This window comes from Leuresthes tenuis, unplaced genomic scaffold (assembly GCF_036924035.1).
Source record: "Leuresthes tenuis unplaced genomic scaffold, fLeuTen1.0.hap1 SCAF_15, whole genome shotgun sequence".
Lineage (NCBI taxonomy): Eukaryota > Metazoa > Chordata > Actinopteri > Atheriniformes > Atherinopsidae > Leuresthes > Leuresthes tenuis.
The window spans coordinates 5943596-5957807 of NW_027325369.1; the positions used below are offsets into that span (position 1 = coordinate 5943596).

The 14212-nt window shown below is 38.3% G+C and overlaps 1 protein-coding gene across 1 annotated transcript in view; it reads right to left on the minus strand.

The window, feature by feature from the left end:
* Nucleotides 1-418: 418 nt before the first annotated feature.
* Nucleotides 419-14212, minus strand: part of syne2b (spectrin repeat containing, nuclear envelope 2b) — a 139674-nt gene continuing 125880 nt past the window's right edge. The window contains exons 113-128 of the mRNA XM_072365901.1: nt 12972-13153; nt 12667-12817; nt 11282-11464; nt 10297-10434; nt 9996-10190; nt 9421-9730; nt 9143-9211; nt 8592-8728; nt 8364-8493; nt 6567-6778; nt 6246-6446; nt 5981-6109; nt 5021-5243; nt 3758-3855; nt 2810-2859; nt 419-2118 (exon numbers count right to left, since the gene is read on the minus strand). Coding sequence (XP_072222002.1) covers nt 1908-2118; nt 2810-2859; nt 3758-3855; nt 5021-5243; nt 5981-6109; nt 6246-6446; nt 6567-6778; nt 8364-8493; nt 8592-8728; nt 9143-9211; nt 9421-9730; nt 9996-10190; nt 10297-10434; nt 11282-11464; nt 12667-12817; nt 12972-13153 — 2619 coding nt within the window. The 3' untranslated portion in view covers nt 419-1907. The remainder of the gene's footprint in view (nt 2119-2809; nt 2860-3757; nt 3856-5020; nt 5244-5980; nt 6110-6245; nt 6447-6566; nt 6779-8363; nt 8494-8591; nt 8729-9142; nt 9212-9420; nt 9731-9995; nt 10191-10296; nt 10435-11281; nt 11465-12666; nt 12818-12971; nt 13154-14212) is intronic.

The following is a 14212-nucleotide window of genomic DNA, read 5'->3' on the forward strand; positions in this document are numbered from 1 at the left end:
ACTAAATAGTTAAGAGAACACACATTAATTTGCAACATTCCAGTCTCAAATAGCTTTGTTTTAATCTTACTAAACAAAATCAAAGGAACAAATGTCCCACAGTTTTGGATAAGCAGTCCTAAAGGACTATCAAGATGCCTTTTAGATGTGCAATTGTAAATTCAACCTTAGTGCCAGATTTTCTAACCACTGGTAATGGACAATATGTGTTTACTATCCTTTCTTTCCTGTCTGTGGCTTGTACACGCATGAAAACACACATGCACGAACGCACAAATCTGATGCCGAAAATGTTCCTATCGGTGGATTGTGCACAAAACACTTACTCATATTCAAGTTCTTGTTGAAGTTTATGTCAGCCAACCCTTTGCCTCTTTGACAGGGTCTTTCTCAAACTGACTCATATATGGTAAACAACTGCAAATCAACACGGTTTATTATCAATCAAAAATGACAATCTTTACATACCATAAATAAAAGATCACAAAATAAAGCAAACTTTACACATTTATTTCTTGTTTGTTTCTGTTCTGTTGACCTTCTGAGGAGAGTGTGACCTTAAGCATATTAACAGAATAATCTAATTATTCACAGAATTTTCTTTGTAACATTTTGGAACAATAAATTTCACATATTTAATGATTGTTGATTGTGCATGGACACAGCTACATTCAGTAACCGAGGGGTTTCTTACATTCAACTTCTGCACCAAGTCTGGCATACTCTGCTGTGCTGCATCAGTATGTTTTAAATCAGCATTCAGATAAATCTCACTTGAAGATTACAGTCATAAACAACAAATTGCAACAAATTGGGTTTTATCTTGTTATATGTTTGTCTACATGGTTTTACTGCTCCGGTGAAATCAGATAATTTCAGATGAGTAACAAGCCTTCACAGAGGTAATATTCAAATATTATCATTAAGATTTCTCTACAGAAATTGATATAGCCATCTGTCATCTGTGTGTATCATGACACAGGACTCCCAGTACTGTTGCACCAATATTAATCAACAATATCTTGTTGATTGCATGCAAAATCTACAGAGCCAAAATTCATCAAACAAAAACAAAAACATATTTTAGATAATTAAAGGAATATATTTGATCTGTATCAGTATGACAGTAAAATTCATTTTACATCAGATCACTTTCAGCACCACACTCAGAAATGGTAATTTCCCAATCACCTTCTCAGTATTTTGCCATTATATAAAGATAAAAGACGATTAGATCATTACACATTTATCTGTTGAAGTATTGTGGTTCATTTAGCTAAAGAAAGGCATGTCTGCAGATGAGTCCCTGCAATCATTTTCAAAAAACAGACCTAGTTTACAGATATTCATATCTTAAATACCTATAAATCTAATAAGAAAAACAAAACAACATGTCTTTTTACTTGTGTACAAAATGTGCCATCAACAAGTTGCTGCCTTTTCCAAAAAACTGTAGAAATAGTGGCAGTGGTAGAAACTGGCTGGTTTTCTCCTTGATTGCTAGATGCTTTGGTAAAAATGGTCACTTATCCCTCATGCCACACACTGTTGCAAGTGTGCAAAATACAGATATCAAAATAAATCTTGTGATTGTTTTTTACCTTTGCACTTGTTATAGAGGCTGTTTAGCACTGACATCAACTGGCAAATATACATAAAAAGTCACAAAACAAACCAGTGATATGGCTTCTTATTTAGACGATAAATAAATATATGTTTTTAAAAAAACAATATAATTTCGAGGGAAGAACACACAAGTCTCTCACACATGAGGGGCGGTGCTTCTGTTTTTGTGGAGGGGAAAAGGTGCTGATAAACTTCTCCTTAACACTGGTAAGGGCTATTTATTGGATTCAAACCTCGCTTTTGGTTGAGAGATCTGCCATAAACTCCACTTCTAGCGTTGTTTATGTGGGTGGAGGGCCATTGGTGTAGTGCAGCATAGGGTAGAAGGATCGAGCAAAGTTGTTGGACAGTGTACAGCTGTAATCCTCGTCAGATAGAGGCACCAGGCAGACCAGAACCAGCAGCATGAAGACAAGCAGGTGGAGAGGGAAGGCAGCTCTTAAGACCCGATAGAGGAAGGGTTGTTGGGGGGAATGATCCCTTCTCTCCTCCCTAAATGTTGACAAATGTTAGAGATTGATATGTAGTTTACCGTCATGTTTGCTTTCTTTTCAGACCGATAAACTGCATCCGCAAAGAGTGACCTGTTTCTCTGACTGAGGACAACTTCAACACAAAGCCAAAAGCTGGAGAATGCATGCTAGTATCACTTGTATCTGAAGCTTGTATCTGAAGCAAAAAGATTATGGTGGATGTCATATTTTATGAAATGGTGATCTTCATCCTATTGTTTCATATGTACCCAGGTTAAGAAAATGATGGTTAAAATATAATAATTGGTTAGAATATCAAAGTTACAAAAAATGCTTATTTTTCATGCTTTGTCAGTGCAGATGCAGTTTTGGTTTTATTTTCACCCAAGAAAAGCGAAAAATAACATCTAATTCAGAGGTAGCACAATTAACAAGGTTCACTGGAACCAATTTGCACCAAGAACACTCTCAAGAACACACTTATTAAAACGGTTGACAGCAACGACTAAAAAAATAATAATACAGATAATTTCTATAAGAAAAATCTTTTTTAGAGGCATCGCATTTAGTTTTGTCCTCATTTTATCACCATGGTGAAAACATACCAAACTAAATCTGTCATAAGAAGACAATATTAAACATTAACTAAGGTTTTCTGTCATATGGCTTTACAAAAGTCTAAACTACGAATCAATCTAAACAAAAATCACCTTCTAGTCGCTGGTTGTCCAACTGTAACTGCCTGTGAAGGGGCTTCCTCCTAAAGCAAAGAACAAGTCAAAGTCTTCAGCATTTTGAAAACATGATGCAAGATATCTACAACTGAAATTTCCTCAGCTATCAACTAGGTGAAAACATTAAGGCTGACATCAACACAATTAGCATTATTAGCATATTTTAACAAGATCAGCAAGCAATAGCAAAATTAGCATGCATTGGCAAAATTAGCATATTTCTGTTTGCTTAATACTTATATACATAACTCAAAAAGTGGTAGATGTGCTCAACTATTACAATTTCAGATTTAATAGTGAGCATGATGAACATATTACACAGGATGTCAAAAAAGTAAGCCACTCTGCAAAAGATAAAATAATTATTCTAGTCACATAAATGCATGTTTTGTGTAATGAGCACATCACAGCATTTGATGCTGTAAATGTATAGCTAATAATACTTTACAATAAGTTAAATCAGTGCTACTTGAATATTGTGTGATAGTTAAACAAATTAAACTGTTGTAATATTTTTACCATTAAAATGTCTTAAACTGGAAAGTTTAAATTTCTGAAGTTTTAGATGTGCTGACATAACTGTAACTGTATAGCCCTACACTGCTCTGTGTGTGAAATTTTATGGTGACCAGATCAAAAATAGAGTGTGGGCTGTGACAAATGCAAAAATTTAACTACAAATGTTCACTGTAGCCTTGTGGTAGAATTTCACAAGCACCTCAGACCTAAATTTGGCTGAGGTCTTTTGTGTTTGCAAAAATTCCATCTGCTCATCTTTGGCTACCATTTGGGACAAAACAGATAATCATTTTCAAGTTTTTTTTTCTTGCTATCGAGTAGGTTTACAGTATGCATTTACATCTTTTTATTGGTGTAAATGGCAACAGTTTGAGAACTGCAGACACTGTACATGCAGAGGTGTACTTTATGCAGCAGCAAGGGTGAGCTGAGTGTTCCCAGGCTGATGCTGTCCAATTCAGAGCTCTTCAAACAGCCCTCCAGAGATACAGATAGCAAACACGCTCAGACAATCAGACTGACCAAACCAGTTCAAAAGTCGCCTGGCTCAGAGCAATGGCCATTAGTAACCTTTTGTTTTGGAAAGTTGGACACTAGCCTTGTGCATGATTTACATTTGCCCCAGATAATTTGACCATCCATCCATTTTCTATATCGACAGTCCGTTAATCGGGTAGCGGGTGGGCTGGAGCCTATCTCAGCAGTCTAATTTGACCATATTGATCAAAAATCTGTCAGATTGGGTCAGAGTGTAGTGGTGACATAACTAATGTCAGCACACTGCAGCTAGTCCAGTCAGATTTATGCAGTGACTCTGCATTCATTTAACTTCATAACTCACTGATGCCGGCAGAGTGAGAAAAATGTATTTATTGACAGGACTGATTTAAAAAAAAAAAAAAAGAAGAAATAAACCAAACAAAACCGAGTGGCTGTACTTAATTTGATTTGATAGATGCTCCTTTGTTATGGTACATTCAGCACCCAGTAGTGCTTTGTTTTACATGTCAACACTTCATAAGGGATTTCTAGATTTTCAAGGAGTAATTGGAAAAATAAAAGTATGATTTAAGTTTTTTAAGGTAGAAAATTCCCTTTCAAACATCTCAAATAAAACTGAAGTACTGTATGCGTTACTAAGCATTACTTAGCGATGATTAAATTTTGTTTTAAATATTTTCATCAGGATGTATAATTTGTAGAAGTGTTTCCGTTTTGTTTATCCAGATGACCTCCTCTTCATTGATTAATAAATTGGCCTTATTTTTACAAGTAATTTGACGCTCAGGTTTCTGCTCTCCTTACATTTTGGGAATAAATGCTAGAAGCACCCACTTTGCAAATAAGGTAGATTAGATCTAACATTACACGCCCATTGAACACATGACACATTGTATTCAATGCCAACCATAAGTGGCATTAAATTACAGTTTGTTCCAAGAGAACTTCTAAAAATCATAAAAAAGTTAACAGACCTTTTTTTTTGTAGTCAGGTTTAAAGCTTCAATATTGAGCAAGACAGAAATATGAGGCCGTATCAATGATTGTAGCTTCATAGTATCATATCTGTTAATTTGCACAAATTAATCCATTGAATGTCAATCAACATTAATATGGGTGGAGCAGTAATTCTTCCCTAACAGAAACAGAATAGTTGTTAAGACAAACTAAGTTTGAGCAGATGTAAAGGTGGACCCACCAGTCTTTCCTGCAGTGATCTTACGGCTGCAGCCACCTGTCGCAGCAACAGATGAAGTTTGTTGCTGATGACGTGGACCTTCTCTTTGGCCTCCACACTTTCCTCTTCACTGGCCTCCAGCAGTAGCTGGAAGGAGATTTCCTGCAGCACAGAAACCTGATGATGTCTGCCACGCAGCTCCTCCTGCAGAGCCTGCAGCAGGGGGCGACAGAGAGCACAGCACTCAAACACTGGTACAATGAACATTATCAGAGTAATCTCCATTAATTAATGTAGTTTACTCATTGAACAATATCCATTTAATGTCACAGGACTAAACTGTGACTCTTGAGGTTCAGGTGGTTAATATAGAGATGTTTGGCAGTCTGGCAGCTGTCAAGTATCTGCCCTGTGCACTCACATGTGCACTATTTGTCATCATCAACATACTAAGCCTAAAGCTGCAATTGTTGTGTCAAAGTAAAGACTGTGACTGATAAGAATATTGTGACTGTATTATGGTGTACTTTTGTTAAAGCGTAAAGTGTTTTGGTACAGAGACAGATGGAGAAAGCCTTAACTTTTCCATACTATTTATGTAAATAGGCCGTAATATATAGGGGAAGCTCTTTCTGTAGCAAAGTTGGCATCAAGATGTTCACATCAGCAAAAACACAACTTCCATTTAGACTATGACCTAAGAATCACAGGGACAGCTTACTGCTTTCTACAAGTCAGTAAATTTGAGACATGAACCATTGAACTAGAATAGATGACAATCACTTATCTGTTCTGGCTCAACCCCAGCTGCTCACTGGTAATAAAGTGTTCTGGTTGAAAGTTTTTGGTCTTTTCTTCTCTCTTTTTTTATTAATAAAGAATCATCTATAAATATCCTCACAAACAGGAATAATATTTTATTAATATCATACATTCAAATGACTTCTCACCATCAGTGTGTCTTGGTGCTCCAGCAGCGCAGACGGTGAAGCAGACTGGTCTTCAACATTTACAGCACGCAATTTGCTCTCAGCCTGAGAAAGCCACATCAGCAGTGAGTGCAGCATTTCATGGAACTCCTGAAAAGAAAGAATTGGAAAAGGACAAGTCGGATTTTGAGAAACATATCTACTCTTTTTAAATGTTCATTCAATTATTTTAAATTCTTCTACAGCGCAAACAGAAAATGCTTTATGTAGCATCTTTGTAGCTAACCTGGCACTGCATTAGAGCAGAGTGCAGCGTCCTCTCCCAGCTCTCCAGACTACTGCAGGCCTCCGTCCAGCTGTGATTGGCTGAGTTTAGAGCCCCCTGCAGCTCCTGCAGCTCCACACTGTCGCCCCGCAGGTAATGACGACAACTCAGGTTGACAGAGATCATCAGACACTTGTAGCTGTTGAAGATTCTCTGCATCTCCTTCACAGATGAAAGGGAAAAATTGGTTTTGACTTATCGTTGTGCATTTTGTTAGTATTTTCCCTAATTTCTTTTACAAACATATTCTAAACTATTCTAAAGCAATTTCAACATTGATACCTTAAGCTTCTTTATGTTGACCTCAGTGTCTCGGATGCTGGTGGACGGTGCAATTCGCTGTAGCCTCTCAAGCTCCGGCAGCACCCTGCCCAGCCAGGAAGTTACATCACAGAGGTCAGAGTTGAGCTTCTGCCACTGCTCCAGGCCCTCTTTGATGTCTGACACGTTGGTGTACTTTTCTGCTTGTAGCAGCTCCCAGCGCTCAATCACACCTAAGCGCGCAATAGTCAGAGGGATGAGATATAGAATGCCTGAGAATATTTTTCTGTGTAAAACCTTTAGATTTGTCATGGTACCACTGAGGCATAAGTCTCACTTAAGAATATCAAAGGGTTAAAGTGTTCGAACCACTTTATAACAATTACAAAGTATATCGTAGCATAAGTGAATTATTAGAGAGTCTGTTATGTAAACAAGCTAATTTTTAGAGTTAACATACTACTGTATGAATCACAACTTAAACTGTATTGTAGAGAAGTCAGAGGAGTAGATAATACAGCACACTTATTAAGCCAGGTACTTTCAAGTATTTCAACAGAATGGTAAAGCTGCAGTTACAGTCATAAAATGACTATGTGGTCATGAATGATTGGCTGCTTGGCAGCTAATCCCATTTCAAGCCTTTATCCTGTAAAGAAAGCATCGGCTTTTACTGAACCAAAACGTGAACTGAAAGCAATGTTAGTGATAGAACAGCTCAACTCACAGAAAAAAAAAGTGTATCAGCTTGATGAATTTGACTTTGTCTCATCAAGATTTTCATCCCTCTGTAACCTCCAGTATATCTTTTTTTACTTTTCTACTTTTTTTAAAACAAAATTGACTATTCTATTGCATTTTTCAACTAGACTGGCGATTCAAATGAGCAATAAGATTCACCTCTGAGTTATTTCGTAAAGCTATTGATTAAAATTCTTCTGAAGAAAAAAATGGCACTTTATCTCCATCACACATTACTGAATAACATAAGATGCATTGTGGACAACAGCTCCAGGAAGTTTAATGGCCGGGGGCTTTTTTCAAGGAGCAAAAAAATTATTTCAGTCCTGGGTCTTTTGCATTTCCACTAAGATCTAAGGTACTGGTTCAGTTAGGAAAATTAAGTTCACTGGGTCAAAAATCAGCTAACAAAGCAGTCAAACCAGGAAATGCACTTCAGCTGTATCAATGCAGATCTGTTAATGTTAGACATTACCATGGGTTGTGTGTGTTTCTTATTCTGTTCTGAAACATACAGATATCATAATTTAATACTAAAAATAATTCCTTACTTGTTACAATTGCTCGCCATAGCTCACAGTACACATTTGTACTCTGAACTGATTGAAGCCGGCATAAATATTTCAGTTTTATTGCTGTATTTGCAAACATTAACAACTGTTGCTGTGTCACTGCATAAAGTTACCAGATTTGATGAGCTATTGTGGATATTCAAGCTGAGTTTAGTGACACAGAAAGTTGGAAATAAAGGAAAACTCAATTAGTAAAAGAAAGTATACAGCTGAACGCTCCCACAATAAGATTATTTTAGGGTTACAATTTCTTCCCAGACTTCCCAGAATTTCTAGCCCCAAGTCCCTGCAGTGGAAAGGGGCCTAAGAACAGAACCCTCAAAAATACCATATTTCTTGGAAAAGGTTACTGTGGTCAAAATGCAGCTATGCACCAGTTTACCACGTGTTTTGTGACAGTCAGTGCATTTTCTGAATTTTCATCAAGTCCCTGAGCATGCTGTGTTTACTGAGGTTTAATTTTCCATGACTCCTCCCTCTGCTGTTCTTATCTCTGTGAGCATACCTGTGCCGATCTGCTTGTTTGCTGTGCTGCTGGTCAGACCTGCATCGTCGAGCTCCTCATCATCGTTGAGGATCAGTTTTACTCTCTTCACACTGTTAATGCTGTCACTACACTCAGACATCAACTTAGCCTGAACACACAGACAACACACTCATAAGCCAACATGAAGCCATTTCAGGTTTGGTGTTGGGCAGAAAATTGAGTATATGATTCTATGTGCTCTCTTACGTAGCCCTGCTGGTGGAAAGGAGTACTAGCAATGTGCGTTGGCAATGAACTCAGGGTTCGGATGATGTCTCGGGGAACCCGTTTCCTATCTGGGGAGCCGGGCTGATGCCAGCTGGGTGTGTCGGTCACTGATTTTACTACAGAGTAACAAAAAAAAAGAAAAAATTAATGTAGGATTAAAAAATTAGCAATACTGGGAAAATAAAGGCTAGTTGTATAAAAATGCGTTCCACTTCTAAAAAAAAAAAATACAAATGATACATGCAGAAAATAAAGTATCTGTCAGCAACATGCAAGAACAATAATAAATAAACCACAGATTAAAGTAATGTTTAAAATCCATTGACAGTATCGTGCAAGTTTCATAACTTCATGAGTTTCAAAGCAATAACTATCAGCAGTGCACAGCCACATGTGTGACTCAAGGTAAAGAAAGATGAGACTGATCTCTGAATTAGATGGAATTGGATGGGTGTGGGGTTGGTAGGAGGCAGGATTTTTGTAAATAATCAAACAGTGATGCAGACTCATGCAGGAGGCAGAGAGCCTACCCGAAACGGCTTTCACTGCTCTGACAGTTGCTTTAACAAACGAGTCTGAACTCTCTGTCACGTTCACATCTGGAAGAAAGAGTGGAGATAAACTGTGTGTGACTTGCTGTTTCCTGAAGTATAGAATAAGCTCTGCACAAGTTTCAGGAGCATCTAAAAATACCATTTTACTACATACTCTGAATAAACCAGCAATTTGAGGAAGTCACTTGTCACTTGAGGAAGTCACTGTAGAAAATATTAGTCAAATCTTTAACAATAAGGAGACCTGAGGTTACCTGAAACAGCGCTGAAGAAAGTGGCTTCCTCATCTTCTTCATGTGATGACGTTCCTCCCACATCTACTGTGTGGTCCCATTCCAGGGGAATAGAGTCCACGCTGACGGGGGTTTCTCTTCCTGACCGCTCTGGAGGAGGTACCAGGAGCTGGCACATGGCCTGCCGTCCAGCTGAGACTCCCCCGGCTGCTGGAACTTCATTATCTTCCTTCTTCCTCTTCACCTCTGTCCAGGAAGTCCCACTTGTCAGATCAGCAGTGTCGTCCATGTCTGTGTCGCGGTCAGACATCTCCCTCTCCTCTTCCAGAACCTGAAAGTCCAAAAAGTCCAAGAAACTGAGTAGCAAAAACAAGTGCCAGTTGAAATAAAAATTTTGTCCCAAGGAGCAGACCTCGCATGTGCTTTAAAAACTTTTTCTAAGCGTATTTGGAATGATTAGACTCTAGACTTTTAGCCAGGCAATTCTCAGAGGAGTGGCCCAGTAATAGAGGAGCAGACTATAAGGACAACCTACAGTTCTCTTTGAATGAAACCCCAGGACCTTTCATCTAACTCCTGGTCCTAGTACTACTGACCGGTCTTCGGTTGACGAGACGGTGATGGAAGCGAGCCACTCTTCCAAACACCTCCTGGCAGTAGGAGTGGAGCTCTTCCAGCTCATCCTCAATCAGCACAGCATCCAGGGGAGCACTCTTCTGAATCAGGTTCTCCCCAAACACAATCAGGGCATCAATCTTGTTGGTGTTAAGGGTGATCTCCTGCTGGAAACCCTGCAGGGGAAATTGTGAGGAAAGAAAAAGGCATTGTAGACTTTCAGAGACCAAGCGTAACCAGTTGCATAAAAAAAAATTTAAAAATCAACTGAAGAAGTCTTACGTTCAGCTGTCTCATCTTGTCTTCAAAATCACTCTCAGAGAAGTGCTCCACGTTGGTTAGCTGAAGGTCCATCTCTGTAAGCCAGACCAATATCCCCTCACGAGTTCCTTCAAAGTCCTCTCTTTGAGAGGTAAAGTGCTGAAGAGGATAGATATCATAATCTTAGTAATTCTATCATTTTTTTATACCGCGTGATGGAAATATTGATGTATGAGAATATGATTAAGTGGCTCAATATGATTATGTGGCTGAGTTTATCATAAATAAATAAATCAAGGTATACATTTATATATTTTTTCCATCTGATCTTTCCTTGTCATTACAGAGCAACCACAGATGGCTGATGATTATTTAGAGAGACAGGACTACCATGACCAGAAATTAATTCTCTGTTTCCTGACCTCCAAAGATTCAGCAGTCCACAGTGATGTAATTGTGAAATCAAAGCGTTTGCTACATTAAAAGCCAAACAGTTTCATCTACAAATAAAGGAAAAAGACCTTTGTGTGGACCAATTTTTACTTGGTTTCATTTTACATACACATTGATATCCAAAATATGCGAATAAAGCAGTTTGACTGTGCTTTTGTAATGTTGCATATGAAGCATATAAGGCTTGCAGACACACAAGGCAACTAGCACTGATCAGAGGACTTCTTTTGATCACACACGATACCCATTAAACTATATGCACAGTCCCCATCTGCTCAGCATCACACGCTGTCATGAAAACAGCTCCCTGCAAATGTGCACGCTGTCACTGCCTGAGAGATGACCTAAATCCCAGCAGCTTAGGGTGCAGATAAGAGCTGGGAGATACCACATAGATCTGTTGTTTGATGCTCATACTTGATTTCTGTTTTTTGTCTCAATCAATTGGTTTTTTTTTTTGCTTCTCTTTAAGGAAGCTTCCAAAAATTTGGATTAGAAGAGCTATGTAATAAAATCAACTGACCAGCTCCTCACCTCTGATCCCATGGCTCACCTTTAGTCTACGGAGTACAGCTGCCACCCTCCTCTGCAGGCAGTCCCATCGCTGGTTTCCATCATGGACCATGACTTTGAGCTTGCTGGCAGCATCAGTGCGGTTCTCTCGGGCCAGACGCCGGTACTGTTTATTGACCAGCTCCAGTTGAGTCAGCCGCTCGTGAACCTGACGTTGGAACGCCTGCTTGGGAGATCCAATGTTGAGTGAGCACACACACATACACAAAAGACTAAAAACTACAGACAAGAACTTTAAATCAAGGATTAGATTTATCTATCAACATATTCTTGTGGAAGACTACTTGAGAGCATCAAACAGAGAATAGGAGAACATCCCAGTTATAAAGAGAGCATCACTAGCTCAGGAGGGTTAACTGAAAAACTTAAGATACCCTGGATGGATGCTAAGAAAAGACACATTTTTCAAATAGAATTTATATACAAAACCAGATAAACAGTCCGGCATGCTGCAACAGCCAAAAACTCACAACAGACCTTAACCTCTGCCTCTAAGAGCAGATTAAGAACATGAATAGGCAACCCTCAGTTCACTGATTTTTGGAAGGGTTATGCATCCCAAGCTTCCATTACATGTCCAGTATTCTAACAAGCAACACCACTTTTGCTTTGCAGACGAAGGCACTTTAACAGAGCTCAGATTACCGGTCAGTAATCTGTGTCTCTAATCCACACAGATGCATCAAACACTGTGACTGTTTCTCAGCACGACAGGACACCTGAGCCAGTCTGAGCGCTCAGACTGGCTCAGGAAACAAACATGTAACAGATGAGAATCTAATGGGTTAAATCTTGTCCAAGCCTGTTTCAAACCAAACAAATACAAAATAGCTTTACTAAAAAAAACAGAAGAACAGAAAACGTATGAATTGAACTTATTTTGATTTTATGTTTCAGGTGCTGGCGATCATTTTCAACAATTTGATAACCAGCATAATATTTCAACAGCTACAGTTTATATTTCCGTTTATTTTTACATTTGTAGCAGATGTTCCTTCTCATGCTCAGAACCATTCCCATGGTGCACTATCTGGTCGAAATATAGACTGGTATACAGGAAATGCCAAACATTTAATGAGTAATTTGCTAAAAGAAGAAAAAAAACTGCATTTATGCCGCAGAGAGCCTTAAGGAGTTGAAAGACTGCACACTGATTCTGTGGTCCTGTTATCTTTAACATATATATATATATATATATATATATATACACTTTCAGTGAAGTATCAAAAAACATTTTACATTTCAAGATACACTTGAAACAATGCTTCACATAAGTCCTCTCATCCAGTGTTTTGCCAAAGTGCAGCTTACTAAAAAAAAAGAAAGTGAGAAAGTGAAAAAGGGAAATTAGAATAATCAGCTGACCTCAAACTTCTTGAGTTCCTCTTTGGCGCTGGTGTAGAGGACATTAGCAGAATCGGGGTTGGCTGCAGTGAGCTCGGCTGCTCTCAGCCAGTCTTCAAAACGAGAATAGTCGTCAAGGAACTTACACCAGAGGCGCCAGGTCTCTTCAATCCTGAAAACGGAATGTTTTTTTTAAAGGATGTTGGTTTTAATGGGTTAAAAAAGACCCTTCTGGATTTTTTTTACTATTAAACCTAATTTGACAAAGATGATGCAATTCTTTTTATTTTGTTGTTTTTTTTCTGTGAAGCAGTGTGACTGCTAACCTCATTCTCCTCTCCATGGACATGGCGCAGATATTTCTCCAGCGGCGGTCCAGGCTGCGGGTGGTCTGCTGGATGGAGTCATTCTCACTGCCGCAGGCGTCAGCATCATGGAGTAGGACGTCACACAGCGTCAGCACCGATGCAACGCTCTCTGTGTGCTTCTCAATGTCCCTCTGCAGATCCTGCAGGTCAAACCGCACAGATACACTTACATCTGATCTACGGGTTTATTTTCTTTGAAATGATCCAGAGCAGTTAGGATTGATTTCATACATGTTTGCACTCACTTTGGTTGGAATCTCACACAAAATTATAAACAAACCCGCACTAATGCAGTAAAGTCAGGGCAATGCTATAACGAAACAAAAACATGTCAGGTTTCCTGCTATAGTCATCTTGAATCCACCAATGCTTTAGAATAAACACTCAACTGTTATCATGATTAAACACACACCTAACTTACATGTGACTAAAGGACCCAGGGTAATATTGTTGTTTACAAACAATAATTATTTTGCAAGCAGTATCAAGAAATGGCATGAATATGTAATTATACAGAACGTTCAACCGCATCTCCCACTTCTCTTCAGCAGATGTTTTTTCAGTGATGGAGAACACTCCACGAGTATCAAGTGAACAAAATATTTCTCTCCAGTCACAAACCAGATATTACAGAAGTTACTGAGACGAGATCAGAGTCATCATCCAGTAGTCAGTTGCTGGCCAATGAAAGACCATCTACACCAGACAGCAGAAACAGGAGACTTCACCTATGTGAACGTATCATTACCTTATATCATGGGCCTCCACTTTCATATTAAGGTAACACAATATCATGAGAACTATTCAAAAACTGAAAGGACTTTCTTTTTAAATTGAAAGGACTTTTTTTAATTTAAATCAATAATTCATTATATATCTATATATATATATCTATATATATATATATATATATATATATATATATTTTAAAGAGTCATTGTCTTGGAAAAGAAGTACTACTTAGACTACTTAAGGAATTGCATGCTCTTTGTTGAGTTTGAATGACTGTTGTATGCTAAAGTTGAAGCTTAGTTGATCTCAAGAAGCACATTTAGTTTAAAAGGTATAGTATAAAAAGGTATAGTATAAAAAAATAAAAAAATAATTTAACCAGGAAAAGCCTTAAAAATCCAAATGTTAAACAAAAAAATAGCCTTTTTGCCTCAATAATCAACTCTAGTACTTCAACACCAAACTGT